The sequence below is a fragment of the Calonectris borealis genome, chromosome 3, assembly GCF_964195595.1.
Source record: "Calonectris borealis chromosome 3, bCalBor7.hap1.2, whole genome shotgun sequence".
NCBI lineage: Eukaryota > Metazoa > Chordata > Aves > Procellariiformes > Procellariidae > Calonectris > Calonectris borealis.
Window position 1 is genome coordinate 97,395,247 of NC_134314.1, and position 24,054 is coordinate 97,419,300.

The 24,054-nt window shown below is 42.0% G+C and overlaps 1 protein-coding gene across 1 annotated transcript in view; it reads left to right on the forward strand.

The window, feature by feature from the left end:
• The window catches only part of PLB1 (phospholipase B1), an 82,389-nt gene that overhangs the window by 35,849 nt on the left and 22,486 nt on the right, over nt 1-24,054 (forward strand). The window contains exons 24-43 of the mRNA XM_075146844.1: nt 455-520; nt 1,225-1,325; nt 4,355-4,436; nt 5,095-5,199; nt 5,883-5,978; nt 6,453-6,524; nt 7,150-7,209; nt 7,599-7,659; nt 8,392-8,450; nt 10,241-10,308; nt 11,326-11,369; nt 12,620-12,728; nt 16,461-16,512; nt 16,657-16,737; nt 17,864-17,929; nt 18,328-18,428; nt 19,314-19,395; nt 19,827-19,931; nt 21,729-21,824; nt 22,913-22,984. Coding sequence (XP_075002945.1) covers nt 455-520; nt 1,225-1,325; nt 4,355-4,436; nt 5,095-5,199; nt 5,883-5,978; nt 6,453-6,524; nt 7,150-7,209; nt 7,599-7,659; nt 8,392-8,450; nt 10,241-10,308; nt 11,326-11,369; nt 12,620-12,728; nt 16,461-16,512; nt 16,657-16,737; nt 17,864-17,929; nt 18,328-18,428; nt 19,314-19,395; nt 19,827-19,931; nt 21,729-21,824; nt 22,913-22,984 — 1,578 coding nt within the window. The remainder of the gene's footprint in view (nt 1-454; nt 521-1,224; nt 1,326-4,354; nt 4,437-5,094; nt 5,200-5,882; nt 5,979-6,452; nt 6,525-7,149; nt 7,210-7,598; nt 7,660-8,391; nt 8,451-10,240; nt 10,309-11,325; nt 11,370-12,619; nt 12,729-16,460; nt 16,513-16,656; nt 16,738-17,863; nt 17,930-18,327; nt 18,429-19,313; nt 19,396-19,826; nt 19,932-21,728; nt 21,825-22,912; nt 22,985-24,054) is intronic.

Genomic DNA, 24,054 nt, shown 5'->3' on the forward strand with positions numbered 1-24,054 from the left:
TTTCATTCTCAGATAAACGCCTAAGCTTTGCCAATTATTATTTGTGGCAGGTAAGGAGCACATGGGAGGCATGTTGCTAATATTCCATACAGCAGAAGCAAACTTACTTCTACACAAACTGATCTCTCCCAAAGATGGTCCCTGTTAGTGAGGTGTAAGCCATGCTTTTAAGACTGGCCTGAGCAAGCCTAGGGGTGCAGGATGTTGTGATGTCTGATAATGCCCCCTGAACTTGCTCCCTCACTGGTATCTAGTGGCCGCTAGATCTTGTGAGTGAGACAGCTGTGATGAGAAAGAAGAAAAGCAGAGACAGGACAGTTTTGCCTAAGACTCTGTTACTCTTGACCTAAGAGTTAGAAACACGAATGCTGCTGTGAGAGACTCTAGCTCGTCACTGTTGTGCCTGCTTGAGTAAACTGATTGACAATAGAATTCAACCCTCTTGCTTTAACAGGTACACTATTCTCCTGAAAACTACACCTACAATCTACAAACAGCTTTGGACATACTTCACAGAGAGGTAAAATGAACTTTTCTAATATTGGGAGTGGGGATTGTGTTCTGTTTGTAAAGCAGTCACTGATTATTGATTGAGAATTTAGTTCCCTGCTTTCATCTGTGGAGCACTGCTGTATGCAGAGATGCTTGCTTGCAAGAAAATCTTTGTGAGAGGCAGAAAGAGCTGGAGAAGTATTTTACCAAAGGAATAAGGATGTGCTCGGTTCTAGCTGACGTGCTGCTAGACGAGACAAATAACGTAAAAAGTATTGTCATAAATTTGAACAAACATATGGTATTCAATGGTTAGAAAATGCTTTGCTCGTTCATTATACTGCAAATAAGTATATTTTTTGTGGTCATTAAGAGAGATTCTGATATTCCATATGAGGGTGAGGATGATGAGAGTACTCAAAAAGTTAGCAGGTATCTGAGCCATGCTGAGACCTATAACAACTTGTTTGCACCTTTTTGAAGTCGTCATTTTCAAGTGACCAGCCATCAGCATTTAAAATAGAAGTAGGCAGCGCAGGCAGGGGCTGTAATTTAGTATTATATGTGTGGGGGACTAATTATTGAGAAAGTACTTTGAACACCTCTGTTATAAATAATGCAAGCTGCCTGAATCAGCAGGCTGCTACCTGAGGTCTGCTGTGGCTGTGTAGGGGCAAAGATGGCACTCTGTACTCCGGGCATTGGCTGTGGGTTTGTTTATTCTCTTGGCAGGTTCCACGGGCATTTGTGAACCTGGTGACAATGTTTTCTATAGCAAGCCTCCGGGAGCTGTATGCATCAGAAAGCAATACTTGCCCAAAGCTGCTTATGAGGTTTGAAGATGATTTATGTTAGAGCTCTCACTGTTGCTTACAGGAAGCTGCAAGGTCTTCTCGGGAAACTTTTTTTCTTAAAGGGAAAAGGTTCTAGTATTTCAGACCACCAAATACCTTCCTCTGTGTATGCACATGTACCTACATGTTGATTTCAACACAGCATTTAGAAATACCTGTCTGTCTGTCACTGTCTCTGTATCTGAGCCCTGCTGTTACCACTTTTTGTGGAGGTGCCATTTTAATGACTCATCACTTATGCTGTGAGGGAGCTCAAGCCAGAGCAGAAAGAGCTCAGCTGTGCACTCTTTGGGCAAAGACAGAGAAGAGATTAAGACACAAGGTTTTCTTAGCTGATCACTTTAATTTACAGATTTACCTTTCTGCAGTCTTAAAACTCTTAAACTCTTAAAACTCTGCCTCTTGCAGAGTAGTTTCTGATCCCTGTAATCTCATTGCTTATTATTAGTTTTATTGTTTATCTACTCTCAAGTAGATGTCTGGGATGCTTAATCACGCTACCTGTTGCCTCGTGGCTCAACAATCCTCCCAGGTCAGCGTGAATCCACCACTGAGGTGGCAGGTCTGCGCTTCAGTGAGCTTCTGGTGACTCAGGTAGGGTCCAGCGTGTCCCCCCAGACTTGCTCCCGGCAGAACTTGCTTGGTTGCAGAAAAGCAAATCACTCCTTTTCTGGACAGACAGGCAGAATAACCTTGTCCTGTGAATGTAGGCAGCCATTGCTCCTCCTGCTGCTTGGGCCAAGGAGCTGGTACCATATACCATCAGCACGGAATGTAAGAATTAGCTTGGAGGCCAGAATCATAGGAGAACTACAGGGTCTGCTGTACCCAGCTGCCTCGCTAAAACACCTGCTTTGAATCCATCCTGCTGGATCCCTTCAGCCACGAGGGACTCTGCAGCTGCTGACAGGGGAAGTGCGGACACCTGAAGGGCCCCATGAAAGAAGCTGGTTTTACAGGAGGAACATAGATGCAGCCCTTTTGCTCTGATTTAAGGGCTGTCTGCTGGCTATCAACAGAAAATTAGCTTTTAAACTCAGACTGCTGGTGCTTCCGATAATGAGTTGTAGTTTTTCTTTTTAACAAAGTTACTGGCTAGAGCGCACATGGAACTCAAGACCCTAATCGTTGGACAAGGATAATTAGTGGAGCCTTTAAGATTAGATTATCTCAAGATACCTGTAACCTTTTCCCATCACTTCAGGTACCATGCTGAATTTAATATTTGCCTGTCTGGCAGCAAGCCAGACTTACAGGGTACTAAGCAGACCCTATGTGGGATAATACATGCCATGCTACTGATTCGAAGAAGGACCTGAAGGAGACTTTTGATCTTGAAAGCTTGTCTCTTTTTTTTTTTTCCTGAGAGTAGCAAATAACCTAAGAAGAGATTATGTCTCCACTAATTTTGCCTTGTTACACTTCTGAAAATACAATTTAGGTTTGTATTCAATATTTCATACATTTCATATAGATGTACTGGAGAAGTAAAATCTTGTTTTGTTAGTTGCTCTGCATTAAGCCAAGTTTGGAGGTAGAGGTCTGTGTATTCTTTATACACATCAACTGCAACTCTATAGGAGGTATTTCTCTAAGAGCTCTCTCAGGGATGCCTTACTATGATCACATGGCCAGATTTTTAAAAGGAGTCCTTTTTCTCATTTGGGTTTCTCAAGTGATAATGAGGTGTGCCCAGGAAGGGGGAGCATCAGAAGAAAAAATTGACGTGCCTGAAGGATCAAAATTTCAGGGAGGGATATAAAGGTGGCCAACATGAATTCACAGAAACTTAAAATAGCTCATGTTGGAATGGCTCTCTAAGGATGGATATTCCAGCATCAATCTTGGAGCCTGTTTTGGTGCTTTACCATCCTCCATGTGAAATGTCCTGCAACTTGTGACCATCTCAGTTGATTAGAACGAATTTGCGGTTACTCTGTCTTGAAGGATGCTTGCATAGTTCTGCTGAAGCAACATGTTGCGCAGGTGTACTTATGAACAGTGTTTGTGGTGGGTTGGCCCCAGGTGGCAGCCAAGCACCCACGCAGCCATTCATTCACCCCACCCCAGCAGCAGGGGGAGAAAACAAGAGGAACATGAACAAGAAAGCTCGTGGGTCAAAATAAAGACAGGGAAATCACTTACCAAGTACCATCGCAGGCAAAACAGACTTGATTTGGGGAACTTAACTGAATTTATTGAGCATTAGCATGAATATTTAATTACTGATTCAGGTATTAGAAAACAAACAAACAGAAAAGTTAAACACTTAAAGCACTTATCCTCCCTCATTCCCAGGCTCAACTTCACTCCAAGCACCTCTCCCTCCCGCCTTGTTACTGCCACAGGGTACCCTCAGTCCCTTCAGTGAGGCATGAGTGATGCAAGGGGTCGGGGTCCGGACGTAGTGGTATCTCTCTGCCGCTCCTTCCTTCTCCCTCTTGTCCTGTGCTCTGGCATGAGTCCTTCAGACATGTGCCTGCTCCAGCGTGGGCTCATCCACAGGCTGCAGTCCCTTCAGGGGAGTGCCTGCTCTACCATGGAGCACTTCCTCCTGATTCCCACTGTTGTTCTCTCCTCCTCTCCCTCTCTGGAGTTTTTTGCCCTTTCTTAAAGAGAGGCACCACCATATTGGCTGACAGGCTCAGCTGTGCCCTGTGGTGGGTCCGTTGAAGCAGTCTGGAACCAGCTGTGTTGGGCACAGGCAGCCCTGGTCTACCCTCACAGAGGTCACTCCTGCTGCCAAAGCCTTGCCATGGGCACCCAGTACAGTTTTTTGCTTGCATGGAGCCTTTTCCTCACTTTGTGTTCATAAATTTATCCATAATAAATATGTTTCTGCTCAAGAATCAGGGCTGTGCAGAAACTCAGAGGTGAGAGCTAATGTTCCCATTGAGCAGCCTTTCAGAGAAATCCCTCTCGGAGAAGCTTTTAACCCTGCAGCTTGTCAGCTCGGTAACAGGGAAAAAAAGAGGAGCGGATCTCAGAGCCATGCTCTCATCCCACAGGTACCTGTGCCCTTGTGTCATAAACCCTGAGGACAATTCCAATGAGTTCAAGAAGTTGGTCTACTTTAACAGAAGGTATCAGGTAAGGCATGTGGCATTTGTTACAGGTTTAATGTCATTCTCTTATTGATCAAGGGACCACAGAGGGGCTAGTATTTGGAGGTGGGGAACAGTTTCCACTTATTTTAATGACATATTTGTAGTTGCGATTTTTAAAAAAAAAAGGTGAGGGCGAGATGAGAGTAGGCTGAAGATCTTTGCAACTCTGATTCACTAAAACAACAAAACAGATGAGGAAAAAAATTGTTAAAGAGCCATAGAAAATAGAGTATGTCAGAGAGCCAGCAGTTTTTTGATCACTTATCTTGTTGGAGATCAGATTAAGTCAAAGAACATGATAACTCAGGAACAAACTTCAGGCACAGGCTGTCGGCCAAACCAAAACCACTTCGGTGGTTCTGGAAGAACATCTTTTTGACAGAAAATCTAATTACTGAGCAGGTTGCCTGCCTGTGTCAGTCAGGCAGCCATGCCCAGGCTGCCTCTCTGCAAAGAAGTCCAGGACACATGTCTCAAAAAGACGGCTGTGTTGGCTGCCTGGCGCAAGCTGGAAACCACGGCCACACCTGGGTTTCTGCACTAGCGAGGGGGAACCCCTGGGTGAGATGTAAATGGACAGAGCAACTCGATGAGCTGAATGCAAAAGAAGGAATGGTGACAACTTTTCTTTGACTCTTTAGGAGAGGACCCGCCAGTTAGCGGAGAGCGGAAGGTATGACGCTACGGATGATTTCACAGTGGTTATGCAGCCATTTCTGATGAATGTGAACATGCCAAAAACACAGGTAAAAACAACCAAAAAACCCACCCCTACATTAAGTCCTGGTGCAATTCCACTGACTTTTCAAAATTGTCTTGGCTGTAAATGTGACCAGCGGTTTTCTGGCCTAATAATTATTATATTCAGTTGAGTTAACATCCAAAATTGCAGAAAATGCTTATGGAATAACTTGGAGATAATGGGCAACAGGAATACAGACCTTGAAGACACAATTTTGGGCATTGAGTCCACTCCACTGCAATCAGAAACAATGCAGTAGATATTTAGTTCAAAGTCTTCACCAGGGAGCACTTGCCCTATATCCCCCACGCATCACAAAGTCCCTTCCAGTACTTTGGTAAATGACTTTTAGTACGAAAACCCACGTGCTTCAAAAGACTATAATGTGTGAATCTCACGGGAAATAAAGAATACAATCAATATCTGTGCCCAGGTATTCTGTACCCAGAGTCATAGTGGTCTCTATTCCTTATTATTTTGGAAATCCTATACTAAAAAGCTTTAAAAGGCTTCTTAGTTCTGAGTTACTAGCGTTCTCTGGCCTGGTCTAATTCTCTTGGCCTCAGAGGCCTTTGCAGCTACTTTGCTTCGAAGTCAGCCGGGATATCTCACTGGAAGAGAGAGGGGATAAGGCACAGCTTGTTGCACATTTACTGCCTTTGTGACAGCATCCTTCTCGTTCTCTAGGAAGGGTTGCCGGACAGTTCGTATTTTGCCCCAGACTGTTTCCACTTCAGCCAGAAGTCTCATTCCCAGGCTGCACGTGCTTTGTGGAACAATATGGTAAGATTTTTAAAGGTTGTATTGGTCGCTCCTTGTCTGCTCCATCCTGCCCTTGGCAGCCAAAAAAACCCCAGGCAGATACTATGTAGCTAGCCCTATCTCTTCTGGGCCATTAAATGTGTTTACAAGGGAAAAGAGCGATCATGTGAACAAAGGTCACCTGAACTGTTAAACCAGTCATATCAAACCAGTAAATCTCAGGGTATGTTAAGGCTGGGGGTGTCGGACTTCTCTCAGGGAGATGATGCCTGCCTGGCACGTTGATCATCAGGTCATGTTCATGGTGTATGGGAATTGGCCTCTTCAGCACACAAAGCAGCAGTGCATGGAGGCAGCCGCCAGCACGGGTGCAGTGCGCTGCAGTTGTCTTGCTGTGCTGCAGAGGTCGTTTCCAGTGGCTGGTGGCACAGCATTACCCGTTGCTCTCTGATACTTACTCACTTTTCTTCTGTGCTGCCCCCTTTTTCCCCACAGCTGCAACCTTTAGGGGAAAAGACAGATAATCAGAAAATGGAAGATGAGATTGTTCTCAAATGTCCAAGTGAGGTAAGTTACAAGGGTATCTGTGTTTGTGTAGAGGTGCTAGGGGTGGCTGGGTGTCTGCGTGAGCCTGGAGCGCTGTTTCCGTAAGGGGGGTCTCACTCTTCCCTGCGTAATTTGTGCCACTGCCACTGGTAGCAGTATGAGCGCTCCCCCATGAGATGGAAGGCAAGCTCGTCCTAGAAGTAAGCTTCCTCACAGCCACTCCTCACGGTTGGCCAAAACACAAGGGAAGGGTGTTTGGCCTACCTAATCAAGACCGTCAAATGTCCACACTGAATGACAGAGCTTCAGAGGGGGAAACAGAGCAACAATGGCACCAGTCAGCACAGCTCTGCAAAGGTCACTGGGGCTACCTGGCAGTGGGACCACAAGCTTCTTGTTAATCACACACAGCAGGGTCCCAAGCGTATTCTGTAAGTTCTGGGTATGTAAAAATAGTGCCCCAGGTTTACACTGTTACGGTATGGATTTTAAAACTGCCATTTCTTTCTTTTTTTTTAATCCCTGGGATTCATCTGCATCAAGTTGCTAATCATCTACAGACATCTGAGAACTGAAGGTTGGGGAATGGAAATCTCTATGTATTCTTCTGATGCTTTGCATTGACTCAGACTGCCTTGTTTTGTAGGCTGAACCATTCCTGAGGACATACAAGAACAGTAATTACACGTACCCTAAACAAACTCCAGTAAGTGTCAACATCACCATCCCACTGTTACTCTGCTGCATGTGCTCCTGTATGGTAACCAGATGAGTCACACTCTGCACCACAGGTGAAATCAATCTTTGGCCAAAGGAGTTCGGGAGGCTGAGTGCATGGCAGGGAACAGGAAAGCATTCCCTGAGTTAGGCAAAATGCATCCAGAAACACCTGTAAGAACACATGCTCAGACAGCATGGTTATCAGTACAGGATGCTACTCTAATCTGAGCAATGCTGAGTATGACCAAGATCTGTCTGCTCAATTACATGCTAAACAGTCTTTGGTTTATCCACCTGGTCTCTACGAGGAAGATCCTAGTTACTACTGGCTGTATTTCCTAGCCCAATGGTATTCAGTTTTCTTCTTCTCTTTAGAATTATGGAAGCGAACTGCTATGTGAGGACAGGTCTCCATCCTCCCCTCCTGAAACTTCAGGTAGTCTTGCCTGTTTTGTGTTAAGAGGCTGAATTGCTTTCAACTGTCCTTCAAGATGAGGTTTTATTTTTGCTGAAATGACTGCTGGACTGTGAAAAATACTGCTAAGAAAAGATGTCATGTTTTTCAGCAGCTGCTTAATAGATTCAATGCCATACTGTCACTCAAGGTAACATTCTGACTAAGTAGCTCCACTTAATTCACTGCCAGTGGACAACTTCAAAATATCTCATGATAAAATCCAAATTTGTGTGCTGAGATAGTGTATAAGTGATACCACCTAAATCTTGGTGAAGGAAACTGGAAATCCAGCTTCATGCATGTTAGTCTAGGACATAGCAGTTATTCAGTTTTCCAAATAACTTCATATTCTCTTCTCCTTAGTCCTTCTGTGCCTTCTTACAGCTTTAATATGCTGTCCCTGCTTTGTCTAATACTGCATTTTTTTACCTTCATCTTGGTATGGATATTGTTTGCAGCTTATTGTTATTTGCTCCTTGCTCTTCTGTCTTTTCGGTAGCAATGTTAACCATTGAAATGCTGAATAATATGCATATGCTGCTGCTACAACCACATGAGATGAGCTGGAGAGAGATCCTGTTTTATCACCTGGGTATTGCAAAAACAACATGTCTGAGCATCAGAATGCACAATGGCATGTTTCACATATACAGTGGTGAAAAAGAATAGCTATTTGCTATCCAGGTTCAGCTGCATCTCTTTCCTTTGCAGTGCATTCCCTAAAGCCAGCTGATGTGAAAATTATAGCAGCCCTTGGGGATTCTTTGACGGTAAGAAGATAGTATTTTTACTGTTCTCTTGGTAAAACTACAAACATGTGCCTGCTCTGGTAGAGGGGAAATAGCTGTTGTACCTAGAAGCAAAGATCCATTCATTCGTGGATGATAATAGATCTAGCAGCTAGAACAAGAAAGAAAGTGTCAGTTCTCCAGCACTCTGTTCCCCCCACGCACATATTCACATGCTTTTGAACTCAGGCAAAAACACAGGCAAATCCTTTAAAGAGGTGCTTAAATAGTTTGCTGAATTTGAGACAGAAGAGATCAGATGCTGTTGAAATTAATGGGACATAGCACAAGCCTTAGGTTACTGTGTTTTTCAAATTTTTTTCTGAATACGAACGGACTGGTGAACCTGTTCTTTTGCCTCAGTTCTTTCGTCTCAGTTCTTTCAGGAACAGAGTGTGACTAAGGGATGTTGGATAATAGCATTTTATTCATTTTAGCATTAATGAGATAAGGATGTACAGGGGTGAGAGCCCTCTGACTTTATCCGTTTCAGAAGATACTCAGTCTTTTTATTGTGCCTGTTTTAACTCATAGCTAATTTCTTTATCAAGATGTAGTTCTTGCTGAGGATGATTATCTTTGGTAGCCTAGAAGGAATATGTCTCAAGATCCAGACATCCTATATTCCAATTATATCTTTCTGCCTAACATTTTCATACTGGTCAAAGACTGAAACCCTACAGCCAGCTCAAAGGAAACACTGGGTAGAAAGACATAATTGGAACATAGGTTTCTCTGAATCTGAGCCTTAACAACAAAGACATTGTGAGTACAAACCATGAAGCCTTTACAACTCTCTGGCAGGCATGTTGCTAAAACTCCTACACACAGGAGGCTACTGAAATAAATAGAGGCATTTGAATGCAAACCTGCAATATTGACAAATGGAAGATATCCTGAATATAGCTGTGGTTGCCATATTATAATATCCACGACCCTGCAGGTGTTTCTGCTTCTAAGTATAGTCTGTAGGAACTGAGAATAAAATCTGCTTTCGTAGAAAGTGCAGCAGTGCATTGCTGTCTCAGAGCTGTACTTGGCTCATGTATAGTTATTCTGAACGCCAGTCTTCCATTAATTCAATAAAGCTAATACATAGGAGAAAATGTAGTATTGTGGTTTAATCTGAAGTAGCAGCAAATAGTCTGCCTGGTCTTGTGCTGTACTGAAGTACTACCTCGTACCCAAATTTAGCATGAAATTGTAGTGCAACAGCTGGCAGGCACTCTGCTTCTGAATTCTGGTGTTGTTTTAGGAGGGATGTAGTTGCTAACTTGCCTCTTTCTTCAGGGTAAGTGTAGAGAGTGCTTTCCTCCTTGCTGTAGTACTACTATAAGTCTCTCCATTTAGCACAATACTTTTCAAATCAGTGTAGAGGTATTATGGTGCTTCTTGCTGAGGTATTTTTGTTTTCTCTGTTGAGTTCATATAGTGTTTCTTATCATTAGCCAAAAAGTTTTATGTGTTTGTTGTGGATGTTTTCATCATTCTTGAGTAATGCAACCGTAAATGAGTTATTCAGCTTATCTAGACCCATGAGAAGAAAGTCTTTGTTCCATGGTCCATCATATATTTTGTGCATCATATAAAATATGATGCTCATAAGTAATTACAAAGGTATTAATGCATTCTTCAGGAGGAAGGTTGGGGAAAAGCCAGATGCCTTCTAAAGCTGTTGAAGAGATGCAGTAAATAAAATGACTATGTATGAATGACTATTGTATTAGTAATTGCGCTTTAATTTCATTTGGTTAATGAAAAATAATGTCCAGGCTGGTACAGGAATTGCCTCAGATAATCTCCTGGATTTGGACACTGAATACCGGGGACTGTCTTGGAGGTAAGTCTTCAGCCAAGGTGATGAGGAGATGTGTATTCTCTCCTGTAAAGAATATTATTCTCTTCCACGTGTTTTGGGGCTTTTCAACGTTCAGAAAGTTGAAAAAAAAGTTGCTTCTCAGGCTAGCATTTCTTGTGAAGATGTATCAAGATCCAGGATTTGTCATAAAGGTGGCTTCACAGAAAATGTTTTCAGCAATGGATTTTAAGCTAGCCTTTTGACTTCTCTCATGCTTTCATCTATGGCTGCTTGTGACAGTTTGTATATTTTGGTGGGATGGCAAGTTGGAAATCTACAAAATTGGAGAAAAATCACTGGAACAAACAAGTCAGAACTGGTTGCTTTTGGGACGACTTCTCGAAGTTTGTTGTTTCTGAACTTTTTGTAGCACCATGGAAAACAGTTTGTTTAACTGGAGAACTTTTACCACATGCAGCACACAGTCGTAGACGATGTAGCTCAGTTGACATTGACTGAAGCAGTTCTGTGCTGTCCTAACCCCTCTCCATAAGCCAGAATGTGGCCTCAGTGTGTCCCACCAATTGAAAAGCTGGAGGCAGCATACCCCTGTGCAGGAAGCAGGAGAAGAGACTGAGGAGCCGCTGCTGCAGCTCTCCTGTCACCCAGCATCTGGCTGTTTGGTGCTGCCTTAGAGTGGCTTCATGACGCTGGAACTGGCCTCAAAGTTGACCTTCTAATCTGCAGTACTTTACGGCTCGATCATTTGAGTATGTAGCTGTCTCAGGCATTTTTCTGCCATTTCATGATGATTGACTATACCCCCATACAGCTGCAAGATCATTAAATCCTTCTGACAAGCATCTTTACCACTGAAACCTCAGCCATTCTCCCCAATAGCACTTCCACTTCTGTCCTCTCCACGTAATCTGATAGATTGATAGTTACCAAATTAATCACCCTTCACTTTTTCTCATGATGTGTGGCAGGTTTTCACTTTGCTTATTGTCTGTGTCCAGCTAAGAGATGAGTGATTGGGATTTCTCTTTCTTGTTTTAGTATTGGAGGAGATGCGTCATTAGAGAACGTGACAACTCTACCTAGTAAGTAAATGCTTTGCTAGATCTAATTGGCAAGATTGAAGAGAGGGAATGGGCTGATTTCTGATATGTTTACAGAGAGCTCTTAAGTATCTCAAAGCTGTGTTAGAGTAATTAACAAGAACTACCTTTCAAAGAAACAATACCTAGGACTGATGAATAAGAAGTTGGCTTCTCAGGGAAGCTGAGAAGCAGCTAGAAATTCCCTTCCTTTCTTTTCCCTCTCCCTTCTCAACTGCTTGGTGAGTGTTATTTGAATTTCTAAATAAGTTAGCTATGTCCATGCTTGTGATGCAATTAAGATTTGCTTTTAATAACTATTCCACCACAGCTTTTTCCAAAAAGAGATGTTTGCATAGAGTAGACCTCTTTGGTAAATAAAGCTGACTACTCATACATGTAACCTGAAGGGAATAATTTCAACTTTCTCTTCACTGAAACATGCAATTTCTTGTAGATCAGTCTGTTGTTAATGTAAAGCCACTGGAGTTTCAGTTTGGATCAGCTGTAATAATAAACTTCCATTTGAAAAGGGCCAGTAAACTGTCCTTCTGTGTGTTGCCCATTTATTAGAAGTAGAATGTAACAAGAATATAATTAGAATAAGCAATTAATTGATTCACTGGATGCTATTACATTTGACATTAAAATGTGGTTAAATTCAGTCTTCGAGATTAAGGTAGCTTTTATAGTTTATAATGTGACCATTTTCACTATCAGCTGTGAATTACTTTGTCAACTTCCTTTTGGAAACTACTATGGAGGTAATGGAGAACGTAGTGGGATTTCATCATGAACCATGCATCTGAGGCTTTCTTTTTCATATTTGTCAGTAGTATGAAATTTTGCACAGCTGTGAAGTAGACCCAGATCCTCTAGCTGAAAACGAGCTCCTGCTGGGCTGAAGCCCCCCTTCAGGCTCGCTTCACAAAGTCACCATCATATGACTGAGGATTTTATTTTAGGCTTTAACCACTACAACACGAGAGATAACTGCATACAGTAGTCCTCAGTTCTGCTCGTCTTATCCGCCGGTGGCAGTGCAGGGGACAGCAAGCATGCTGCTGTCTGAGTTGCTGCCAGCGGTGGTCCGTTTCGCCACTGCTTGGTAGATGCAACTAGTTGAGTGGAAGCTGCAGCAGCTGTCCTGTGCTGTCAGAAAGAAAAAATGTGGCAGTGCTGGTGTGTGGTAGTCCCTGTAGGCAGGGAGCAAATGTAGGCATTTTCCCTTCATTGCCATCTTTCTTTTTCAGACATCTTTCGTGAGTTCAATGTTACGATCATGGGCTATTCGACTGGCACCGGGAGTGAGAATGATTCGAATGCATTCCTTAACCAGGCAGTTCCTGGAGCACAGGCTGAGTATGTAGCTTTTTGGTTTACATTTGCAGGTGATGCATGCTTCACCTAATTCCCTTTCAACAGTCTCATGTGCTGTCACAACTTGCTCTGAACAGCCAGCAAAACCAGTCTAGTTAGAATTAAAAATTGGCTCAAAACCTGTTAAATGTCTGGGCTTATTTCATAGCTGAACTTTCAAATGAAGCCAACACTCCTGGTTATGAAATCCACAAACAAGAAACTGGCAGAAACTGTTTGGTGGTGATGGTTCTACTCTTCCCCTTCAACACCTAATTCATTTATCTAATTATCTGTCAATAAATCTCTGAGAGCATGGATGTTTTCAGAAAATGAGCATGTAGTGAATTGGTAAAGAGATACTAGGAGAAAAACTACATGAAATCTTCCATAATTCTGGCCTCAGGCTTCTGGATAAGCAAGCAAGAGTGGTCAAGAGAGAGGAAAAAAACCAGCCACAGTCTGGAATCAGAAGAAAGGAGAATTGCTGATGGTCATATATGGGTTTTGGTGCATTGCAGACCTAGGGATTGTAATGTCTTGCAGTCATCTGAATTTGGCTCTTTGCTTTTAGTCACACCTGGGAGGCTGCACGAGTTGAGCTTTGCTATACTGCTTATTCTAGAAATCCCTGGCTTCATATTGAAAGAGTCAGTGCTGTTTAATTAACAAACAGATGGCTGCTGGAATTCAGTCACAGTTTGGGCACAGGTTCTGGCAGACCATGCCTGGATTTGACATTGTTAGTGGATATTACCCAGACCTCAGTTTGTTTGTTTGTTTGAAGAAAAATTCCTCTTACTTCCCAAAGAGGTCTTGGAAGTGAAGTTCAGAAGTCAAGTAAGGTGTTTGAGTTTGCTGTATCTAAGCAAAGATTGTTAGGATTTATCAGGTATTATTATTGCTTTCCTGGGGGCCTTGAGTAACTTCCGACTCATACTAGCAATCTCAGTAAATGCTTGGATTTCCTGACAGAAATAGTCTGCTAGGTGCCCTGATATATCGTACAGCCCCCCATATCTGAGAGAAGGGATTTTGTTTCCTAGTGATTGAATGTATCTGTGTATGTCAGTAAAACATGTGCAAGGATTATAGCTCTGATTCAGCCATTAATGAGAATTTATTAACATACTTCTATATGCAGCATATATCCAGATTAGCTTCAGCTTTTGCTTATTATAGGAAAGAATGAGATAGGTGCCTGTCTTGTATTTTGTATCAGTTAAATCCCAAACAGGCTTTTTGGAGTGGTGGGAGGACTTAAAACAGGATACACAACTGCTTAAGTCACCAACATGACTTAAAGCAGTTTGTATCAGTAGCAACCAAGGCATTACTATTAAATAGTTATTTGTTAGCTGTATGAAATGAGTTGATGGATGTTCATCTAATGAAAAATTGTCTGCTTCATCTATACCAATTAGTCTTCTCTCTTGTCGTGCAAGCAGCTGGACTGGATAAACATGATGAAGTGGAGCTATCTATGTTCTGCAACCGTGTTTTGTAAACATTCAGCAAGGAGATGCAGGCAACAATTGTTGCAGGTTTCTGCTAGTCTTCTGTTGTTTCTCTGTCTCGTAACTCTCTGTAGAAAGGTGTGCAAAAGTAAAGTCCTGTAAACTACTACACTAATATCCCTGAACTTTGAGATACTATTTCTGGGGTTCTGTTCTGTCACATTGTGGCTCTTGATGCATCTGAGAAGATGAATGCATCCTAGTTGAGTGTTGAAATGTATTGCAACATACGGAAATGTTTCTCCTGCTTTAGGTATTTGGCCCTGGAATGATGATGCAATCCAGCATTTATTCTTCATCAGCCAAAAATACCCATTTTCCTATGATTCAGAGGGCAAAAAGAGTCCACCAGCTAATGCTGGTATTTCAGAATCGTTACCTGCCCTGTCTCACTTTTGGGTGCTAATCTGGAAACTGCTTTCTAGAAGTGCTGGGACCTTTATGAAATCAGGTAGTTCTGCACCCTTACCAGCTTTTGGAAACCAAATGTAAGGGTTTCTTAAAATAAAATCAGTGGCTGCTTTGAAGAGCTCTTAAGTGAACTTGATGGCAATTTAGCAATGCAGGTCTCATTCAGCAAAACGTTCCTAAGCCTATCTGCATTCATTGCCAAAGTGCTTACGTACATGCTGGAGTTAAGGATGGATCTGAAGCATGTTGCTGAAGCAGAGCCTGGCTGAGATCTCTGATTTCACATGAAAAAAAGGAGGTTAAGAATTTAAGACTGAGAGGAGGGAACAGGTGACAGGAACTGTGAATATTTGGATTTCCCATTAGCAAACTGTTTCTGTTGATCAAGATCTAAATTTGGTGGAAACTGCAGCTCAAGGATGGGTGATTGCTGGCTCTGCTTCATTCAAGATGTTGTTAGATCTTACTGACTGTGTTGGCTCAGGATGCATCAGCACTTCAGTGACTGCGTGAGAAATCGAAGGTGTTGCAGACTGTCAGCTCAGTAAGTGGTGTTTTCCTGTGGATCAATATTGAAGTCGATGCCCTAGCTTAAGGGTTTCCACAGTAAGAACAGAAGGAAATTGTGAACACTTGTGGCTTGTGATAGCTTTGGGATAAATAAATAGGTTATGACATTGGACAAGGGTAATGGTGAGCAGAACTATTACATGCATACAGTGTCTGTGTCACAAGTAGATGTATGACAGGTCTCATTCCCCAGTAAACACTCTTATGTTAGTGTTAGATCAGTATTCAGTTGGAGGAGGGTGGTGAGAGATATCTCCTGTTCCTACAGTAAACACAGCGTTTCAAAGGAGAGCTAAGCTCTGGTTGCCATACAAAACAAGTGTCATGCTTATTAATATCAGCTGATATGCTTCCAGAAATGATAGACAGTCAGTGAAGTGTTTCTAGCAAGAGCCTGGAGGGAGATGCAGCTCATTCCATATTACAGAGCTGCCTGGAAGGCCAAAGCTTTCCGACCACATTCTCTTTTCTATGCATATTTGGGGATCAACATGTCAGGGCAGTCAAACAAGGCTGAAGTGTTCAGCCTAGGTAACTCAAAATTCATGGCAGTTTAAATATATATATATATGTATGTGTATATATACAAAAAAGAGAGAGTGCTCACCTGGCTATTGGAAAACAGCGAGGCTGTCATCTTAACTTGTCTGAGTAATCTTGAAAGTTTCTTGGGTTTTTAATTACCCCGGAAAGGTAGTGTGCACAGAGCTGTTTTACGTAATTGAAAATTAAGTATTGACTCTGGGTGAAGGCTATAGAAATGAGGGAGGTGTGTACAGTGAACTCTGAAACACTTCAGCTTTGCAGGGGGATAAGCTGTGGTTTATGCACAAACGTTGCTCAAGGGATCAGTTAAATATTGGGACTTGGGATTCCCTTGTTGTTTTAGTCCACAAGGAATAGACTGATAGCAGACTAGCTCTAAGCAGGCCATCTGCTTACAAACATGTTTCTGTGCCTTTTCAGCTGTTTTAGGTGCTGAGCACTGTAATAGAAGCTAAATTTATGGTTCCAGATTAATTACTGAACTTGAGTAAAATCAGTATGCAAGTTCAATTTGATGTTGACTTTCCGCAAAGATGTGAACGTGTAATTTGATCACAGCAACGTGAGGATTGTACTGTCTCCTCACTCAACCCTTCTGAAATGACAACTTCATTTAAGGTTTCTGAAGAACGTTAATGTTGATCTCTCCATAAGGGTGTTTCTTTCACTCACTAGTTGTCTTTCTTCACAGGCACTTGCCAGCCCAAGCAAGAAATCTCCTGAGACTAATGAAAACTGATCCTGTAAGTTGTCTGGGACTCCTTTAATCTTACAGCGTGAAAAGAAACAGGTGTTGCATCACATGATAGATCCACCTGCAACAATACCATGTGCATATCACAAAGCCAAAGAAATTCAGGCTCATTATTTTCTTCTTTATTGCACAGAGAATTGACTTCAGTGCTGACTGGAAGCTCATAACGGTGCATATTGGAGGCAACGATCTGTGCAACTATTGCAAAGACCCTGTGAGTAGTAGAACTGGTTAACTGAAACTGTAGTGGGACTGTGATGTCAGTGTAGAAACACGTCAAGGGAAATCCATGGATCCTTAGAGCTTTCACAGAGATAGCATGAGTTGTATGTGCTGCTATGTTTTGATGGTGGTTGCTGCTGACAGTGCCCTGATATAAAAACAGTTACCAGCAACAGAGCAGGATGGTTGTGTTCTCTCTGGCTTACTCCAGGGTAAGAACCACTGTCTTTTGACCATGAGCAAAAAGTAGAAGGGAAGAAAAGCTTCACTCCTCTGATGTGGTAACTGCTCTACTGCTAGCATGGCCTCTTTAGATATCCAAGAAAGAATTATACTGCTTTGAACTACCACTAGTCCAATCCTACAATTGTCATCACCCCATAATGCACAGTACAGGGAGGTGCTAGGAACAGGTGAGGTATGTAAGTTGCTGCAGTGCTCAATATCATTTGAATTTTATGCTTCTCTGGATTGTGGAGAAGCCTTTAGGGCTGCCATAAGGAGATCATGGGAGTTGAGTGGGCAGGTGGCAGCGAGAGGCCACCTTTCTCTGCCAGCTCTTTCTCTCTTGCCTTTAATATGCTAACTTCTTGCGAGCATTTTCAATTCTCCTGCAACCCCTTGTGCTTGAGAAATTTGCTGCTTCTGCAGGAGCCTCGCTAGGCATCTTTGCTGCTGCTGCCAAGTTTTATAGCTTTATTTATAGCTATGACCTTGACTAGCAATGATTTCACCTGATTTTATGAGAACTTATCAGCTGGCTGTGAGCACGCCTATGGCTGCTTGGTTGTTCAATCAACAGATTTAACAAAGTAATCTGTTCAGCATGCATTCAGATTGGGTTCCTTCCTGCGTCTTTACATGAAGGACCCAGTGGATTTAGGTTAAATATATTGCTACTCAACAAGTTTATTTTAAATGTAAAATTTCACCGAGTCTTTCTACATTTTAGATTAATCAATATGCTTAAAATCCCTGGTCTCTAGAAAGAAGCAAGAACATTCTACTGAATGTTGTATGGCAGAAAAGGAAGTGAATTAATGTGATCCTCCCGCCTCCCAACCAAAATGCCCTGTGTCTCCATTTAGCAGTAATCTCTTCTCTTCTGTTCCTATCAGGATCACTACTCAGCTGTGAATTTCGTCAGAAGGATTCAAGAAACTCTTGATATTCTGCACAAGCAGGCAAGTGCTGAGAAATTGTCCTGGCATTCTAGCTCGTACTGGTACATGACTGACTGGTGCTAGTTCTTCCGTTTGCTTGATTTTGGTTTTTTTTTTCCATTCTGGTTCCAAACATATTCCATTGACTTCTACAAAAGCATTTTCTTTTGTCTTGTCTATCTGAGAGTAGTGAGATGCAGTCTCAAATGACAGATATTAACAGTGGACCATGATGTTGGAAAAGAATCAAAAGCTGAGTCGGGGGAGTTTGGTGGGGTTTTTTGTTGTTGTGGTTTTTTCTTTCTTCCAACAATGGAGAAAGGGAAGGGGTGTCAAATAGCTGGACCTTGGGGTTAAATAAATGCGCTGTGGGCTGCGTAACCAGTTTCTTCTAAGCTAAAGTCTGACTTACCTTTCAGGTTCCAAAAGCTCTAGTGAGTCTGGTTGAAGTGATGGACCTCCTCCCTCTGAGACAGTTGTTTATGGATACTCAAGTTCAGTGCCCCACTTACATGGCAGAGTAAGGCTTGTTTGACTTCCTTTTGTACCTGAGCTTACTGTCCATGATGATAAAGCATGTTCTTATTCCATGCTTCTCTCATCATTTGAACTGATGTTCAAAGGCCTACAGTCCTACGTACATCCCATGCAGTGCTGACATCACCCTGCCTGATGGCATTGCCTTCTCTTGGCTTTGACCTAAGTGTTGTAAGAGGACCTGTGTGTTTTGTCCATGTCTAGAACAGTAAGGTTTCCTGTGATACGTAATGTACACCTCAACGAGCTTGGGTTAAAGTTATTGATACAGAGTTCCTCAAGGTGCGGTTGAAGTCCACAAGCATTTGGATTTTCAGGCCTTTTAAGGGAATGTGAAGTATTTGCAGAGTAGACAGGTTTCTCCTGTTTCAGAGGCTTTATTGCAATGGGTAATTTCCATTCTTTGTTGACCCTCCAGACAGGGACAAATTCTGTGTCTTGGGAATGCAAAAGGAATTGTTGATTGGAAAGGTATCAGCTCAGAGGTAATGCAGCCAGTACATTTCAAAGATCTGTTTTCTAGTTCCAGAGGGACTGGTATGCACCTCTGTCAGGCTGCAGGGCCTTTGGATGCCAGGGTGTAATGAATGGGACAAACTATCATAGTGCAGTGTACATCACTTTGATATACCTGGGGGTGAAAGCAAACTTATTTAGAGTAGTATCATTCTGTGAGGCAGAAAATAAGATTAAGGGTTCAAATGACAAACGGTGGTAAGGACAATAATACGTTTTCCCAGAAACATGACTGTACAGGTTTCCTTGTTCCTCGCATGTCAGGAGGGCGTTGGGTGGCAAAGGGTGACTTCTGCATTCTCAGATCTCTAACTCTCTCTATTCCTGTTTTCTCCTCTAACCTCTCCCACAGTTATCTGTGTAGTTGTGTTCTCACAGGAGAAGAAAACTCACCAAATTTAACTATGGTGAGGGAAGCCACCAGAGCTTACCAGGTATGTTTATCAGGAGTGGCACAATTACTTTACTTCCAGTTGAGGTGAGCTCTTGATTACCAAGCAACATATCGTGGCAATATTTTACCCAAATGGGCCCTATGAACTAAGCAGGAGGTAATTTGATGCTATCTAAAATACCATATGACCAAAACCAGCAGCAAAACTCTCCAGAAAAATTTTGTTTTCTAGTACAGGTGGATAGGTGGGAGTTTAGTCACCAAAATCCTGTCCCCCGCAGACAGTTGTAGTATTGTGTTCCAGTCTTCTCAGCCACTTTGCAAGGCTCACCTTTTGCCAACATCTGTGGCTACTTCAGTTAAGAAGTAAAAGCTTCCTTCTGATTCTCGGGCTCTCAAAAAAAAAAACCAACTAGTTATGATGCAGAGATGTTGATGGATTATTGGTGGTCGTTTTTTTGTTTCTTGCAGCTTGGCGTTTGGAGACTCGTGGAGTCTGGCAGATATGATACTCATGAAAATTTCACAGTGGTCATCCAGCCTTTCCTTCAAAATCCCAAGATTCCTCTTGGTCAGGTATGGTCTAAAGAGACTTCTGCATGGAAAGGACTAAGTGTGGGTATCTAACCGTTAGAGACTATATGCAAAATAATTTCAGCTTGTTCTGTGCTTTTTCGTATTAGAACTTGTTGCTTTTTTGTATAGTATATCAGATTTCTTCATATAGTTAGCAGTTCTTTGTTTACATATTGTGCTGTCAATATGAATTACTGTTTTGGAAAATGAATCAAAATCTGAATTAAGAGGTTTGTTTGTGTATGTTCTCAAGGGTACATAAATATTTTTCTTTCTGAAAATATAACATGATTAATAAAAGACAGAGATATTAAGTTACAGTTCTTAAAGCAACATAGCTGCATTGCTCTCTGGAGATTACAGCGTTACCTCCTCTTCATGTCCTATGTCTGACAGAAGACGAAGTTTACATATGATCTGATGGAAGTAGTAGTTTTATGTGAGCCCTTTTTCCTGTTACTGGCAATTATATTTCAGTACCTTGAATGGGAAGTTTTAGTAAACTAGGAAATGACCCAAACCCTCTCTGAAACTGAAAATCCATTTGCTAGTTTTCACACGCATCTGCACTTCCTCATCCCACCTGGAACTAAGAGCAGATGGGGCAAAATATTGAGCAAGGATTACTCTAGTATAATTGAACTGGAGTGATCCTGAAAATGCTGGCAATAGTGATAAGTTTGAAAAGTTCAGATGCTGCTACAGACAAATTTGGAAGACTGGCTGAAAGCTTCCCAGGAAAAACAGGCTTTGATTTTTGGTTTTTTGTTGTTGTTGTTTTTTTGTTTATGTTTTGGAGGGTTTTTTTGTTTGTTTGTGAAGCTGGTTCCTGTGAAAAGTTATCCCTAGGGGTTTTGGTACTGAGGTAGGGAACACAAATAAAAACAGAAGCAGCAAAATATTTCTGAACTTTTTTATAATGTCACAAGGATTAGTTCAGATTTTAAGAAAGCTCAGGATGCTGTTTTTTCTTCTTATCTCACACAACATTCAGATGTTCCTGAACTGAAAAGTCTGTCTCTAAACTTGCCAAAAGATCAGATATAGATGCAAATTTCGGTAGTAGTCCTCTAATAAGCTAGCCCAAACACACTGAATCAAAACCTGCTCAAGTTTTGAGGAAGGACTGCACTGACCAAAAAAATGTTGTTTCAGTCATCTGTGACCTAAACTCTTTCTCATCTCAATACTCACATGAAAGTCAAGATATTTAAATTCCCAAACTCCGTTTCCTTCAGATGCTGTAGTATCTGTATTAAAGTACAGCTTTACTCAGAAAGGAAACACTACTGGTGTACTCGGTCAGCCTAGCTGTCTTCGCTCGAACACTTACTTGCTTCTTGCTCCTTTCAAACTTGCAGAACTGACACAGCTGTGAAAAAGCAGATGGGCTGTCTTCCTTCTGGTAAAGCATATGTAACATGCTTGTTACCATGTAAAGGTATTGCAGAGAGGTGCCTGTGGTGCCAGTTCTGATGATGTGCCGAGGAGAGGAACCCATCTTTATTGCAGAACCCGACGAGAGACTAGACACGTAATTGAAAATGGTGGTTTTGCTACTTCTGGGTGGATCTGCCCTTGGATGCACATAAGCATCTCTAGTTAAGTGTTTCTGGTAGCTGGACCTGCTGAAGTACACTTTGCATCACCCAGTAATCATGAGACTTTCCACATCGGAGCAGCAAGAACAAGTAGCATGAACCTCTCATTACTAGCTCTGATTTGGCCTCAGCAACCCCAAGTTGGAGCTGTGTGGATTCTTCTGCACTCAGATGTCCCTTATGCTTTCATTTGCAGGATGGGCATCCAGATGTCTCCTACTTTTCACCTGACTGCTTCCATCCAAGCCAGAAAGGCCATTCTCAGCTTGCCAAGGCTCTCTGGAATGCTGTGGTAAGGTGACAGGCTCTGCATATAATGTGGTCTTTACCTAGACCTTACTACCGTTAAAATAATCTCTGTAACAGTGAAGGCCTGGATAATGCTTGTGTTTGTTTCTTCTTTACTAGTCAGATACCCTCAAATTTCTGGCACTGCTCTCAGCCTAGAATCTCTTGCTTCTTAAAGTGTGTGGGGAGGAGAGGGGTGCTGTAAGTGCACGATCACAGTCACTCGTGATTTGAGCTGAGCAACTTCAAGTCTTCTTCACCCATTGTCATGAAAGGCAGGACAGCATTCAGTAAGGATGGTGTTTCTATGAGCTGATGTGGGAAACCACCAAATAAAGAATTGTAACTGCATATGTCAATTTAAAATGGATTACTTAGAAGTTTGTTTTAAATCCATGTGTGAGACATTCACATTAGGAATGAAAGTGGCTTTAATTCAGTTTAGTTTTATTACCTTTGGAAATGAGTAAAGCTCAATAAAAATGTGTTGTTAAAGATTGCTTAAGCAAACTCATTTTACTTAGCATTGCAGTGCAGTGGGAGTACGCATGCAGTCAGAGGCGGTATCTCAGATCCTGGATGGTAACTTCTATATACTTCGGGGTAATGTCTTAATAGCTGACATGATTGCTTGCAATCAGCAAGCAGTACCTCTAATTAAATTGGTTTAGTCTTCTACGCATAAGCAGCCTTTTGTTGGAGATGCCATCATGCAGCTTAGCTATAAAAATTGAGGGACTCCTAGTGTCTTGTCTTTTTTGCAAGAGAAAAGAGTTTACGACCTTGCCTTCTGGCGAAATTTCAAGGTACTTCATGTGCCTGCCAAAATCCTCCAGGAGTTTAAACTGATCCAGTGTAGCTTTCCACTTCCCATTTTAAGCTTCTTTCTAGAGTTGCTGTTTTGTTACGCAGTTGCCATGTTCTTTCTGAGAAGTAGATGCATTTCAGCCTCGGGTAAATCAAGGTCTGTAAATACAGGCAGCTTTATATAAATTTGAAAGTATATTTAGAATCTTTTGGATTAGAATTGTTATACAAATGTACGATGAGCTGACATGGTTACAAAACAGGGGGTTTTGTCTTCCTTTCTAGTTGCAGCCTGTAGGCCAGAAAGCTGACTCATTTGATTTCATGGCTGACATCGTCCTCGACTGTCCAACTCAGGTAAATATACCCACATTGTGGAAGCTGGGTATCAGGAGGCTGCACGTGCTTGTGCTTGCTGCAGACAGCAGGGGTTTGGTATGTCTGGAACAAGTTTACTGAAAACTTTTGTTCTCTGCTTAGCTCTGAATGAGCAGGTGCTCTCATGTACCTGCTCTGGTGTCCTTGGCCTTTTACTGTGCCATGAATACTGATTGAGAACATGCTGATTCGTGTGTTTTCAGTGATAGCAGAGGTTGTGTTTTGATATGTTTGTGAAGTACAGAGGCAGCTCAAGCAGCAAACAACAGAATATGCTGGATTAACCTTCCCATCAGAATCAGTGGCTCTGAAAACCCCAGTATCTGCTATCTCTTGAATTAGTGGCAGGTTGGTTTTCCTGGCCTGATCGATAACAGGGACACTTCAGACTCTTTGGAAGCTGCTTCTACAGTTATAAAACAAGCTGCTGAACTTGCAGTACAGTTGCTAGGTATCAGCACGTGGAAATGGCCGCTGCAGTCAGCAATAATTGGCTCCCTTTCTTCAGCAGTTTCAACGAGGAAGCCAAAGAACTGAACAGATCAGAGAGCTGAGTTGTTGGGTCTGGAGACAGTCATTCAAGTCATACAGGAGGATTTTGTCCATATCGTGTCCATCCTGTCAGAAAAGGAAGATGTGCTGAGTTATTAATCAGCATGTTTCAAAAGTCCTCATATTCACTTAAATTGATCCTACTTCATTTACCCAGTATTCTTTCCACGCAGCTTAAATTAACTTAGCAACTTCTTCAGTGCCAAATAATACGGATTTTATACTTCTTTCCCTTTGTCCACTCCTATTCAGAGATGTTGCTTTTCAGAAGCAGGCATAGAAAAGTTTTATATCCCTTGCAAAGAATATATGCCCATTGTTTTCAGAAATGGTAAGCCCACAGTGCTTTGGAAAAGTCATTGATAGAAGTGCCAGTAGCCTTCCCTGCTCAGAAAGCTCTGAGATAAATTCTATGAAACAGTGCTACAAAGGAATAAATAGACTGTTTCCAGGGGTTTTCACCTTCTGTGTTACTAACGGGAGTAGTAAATTATTTC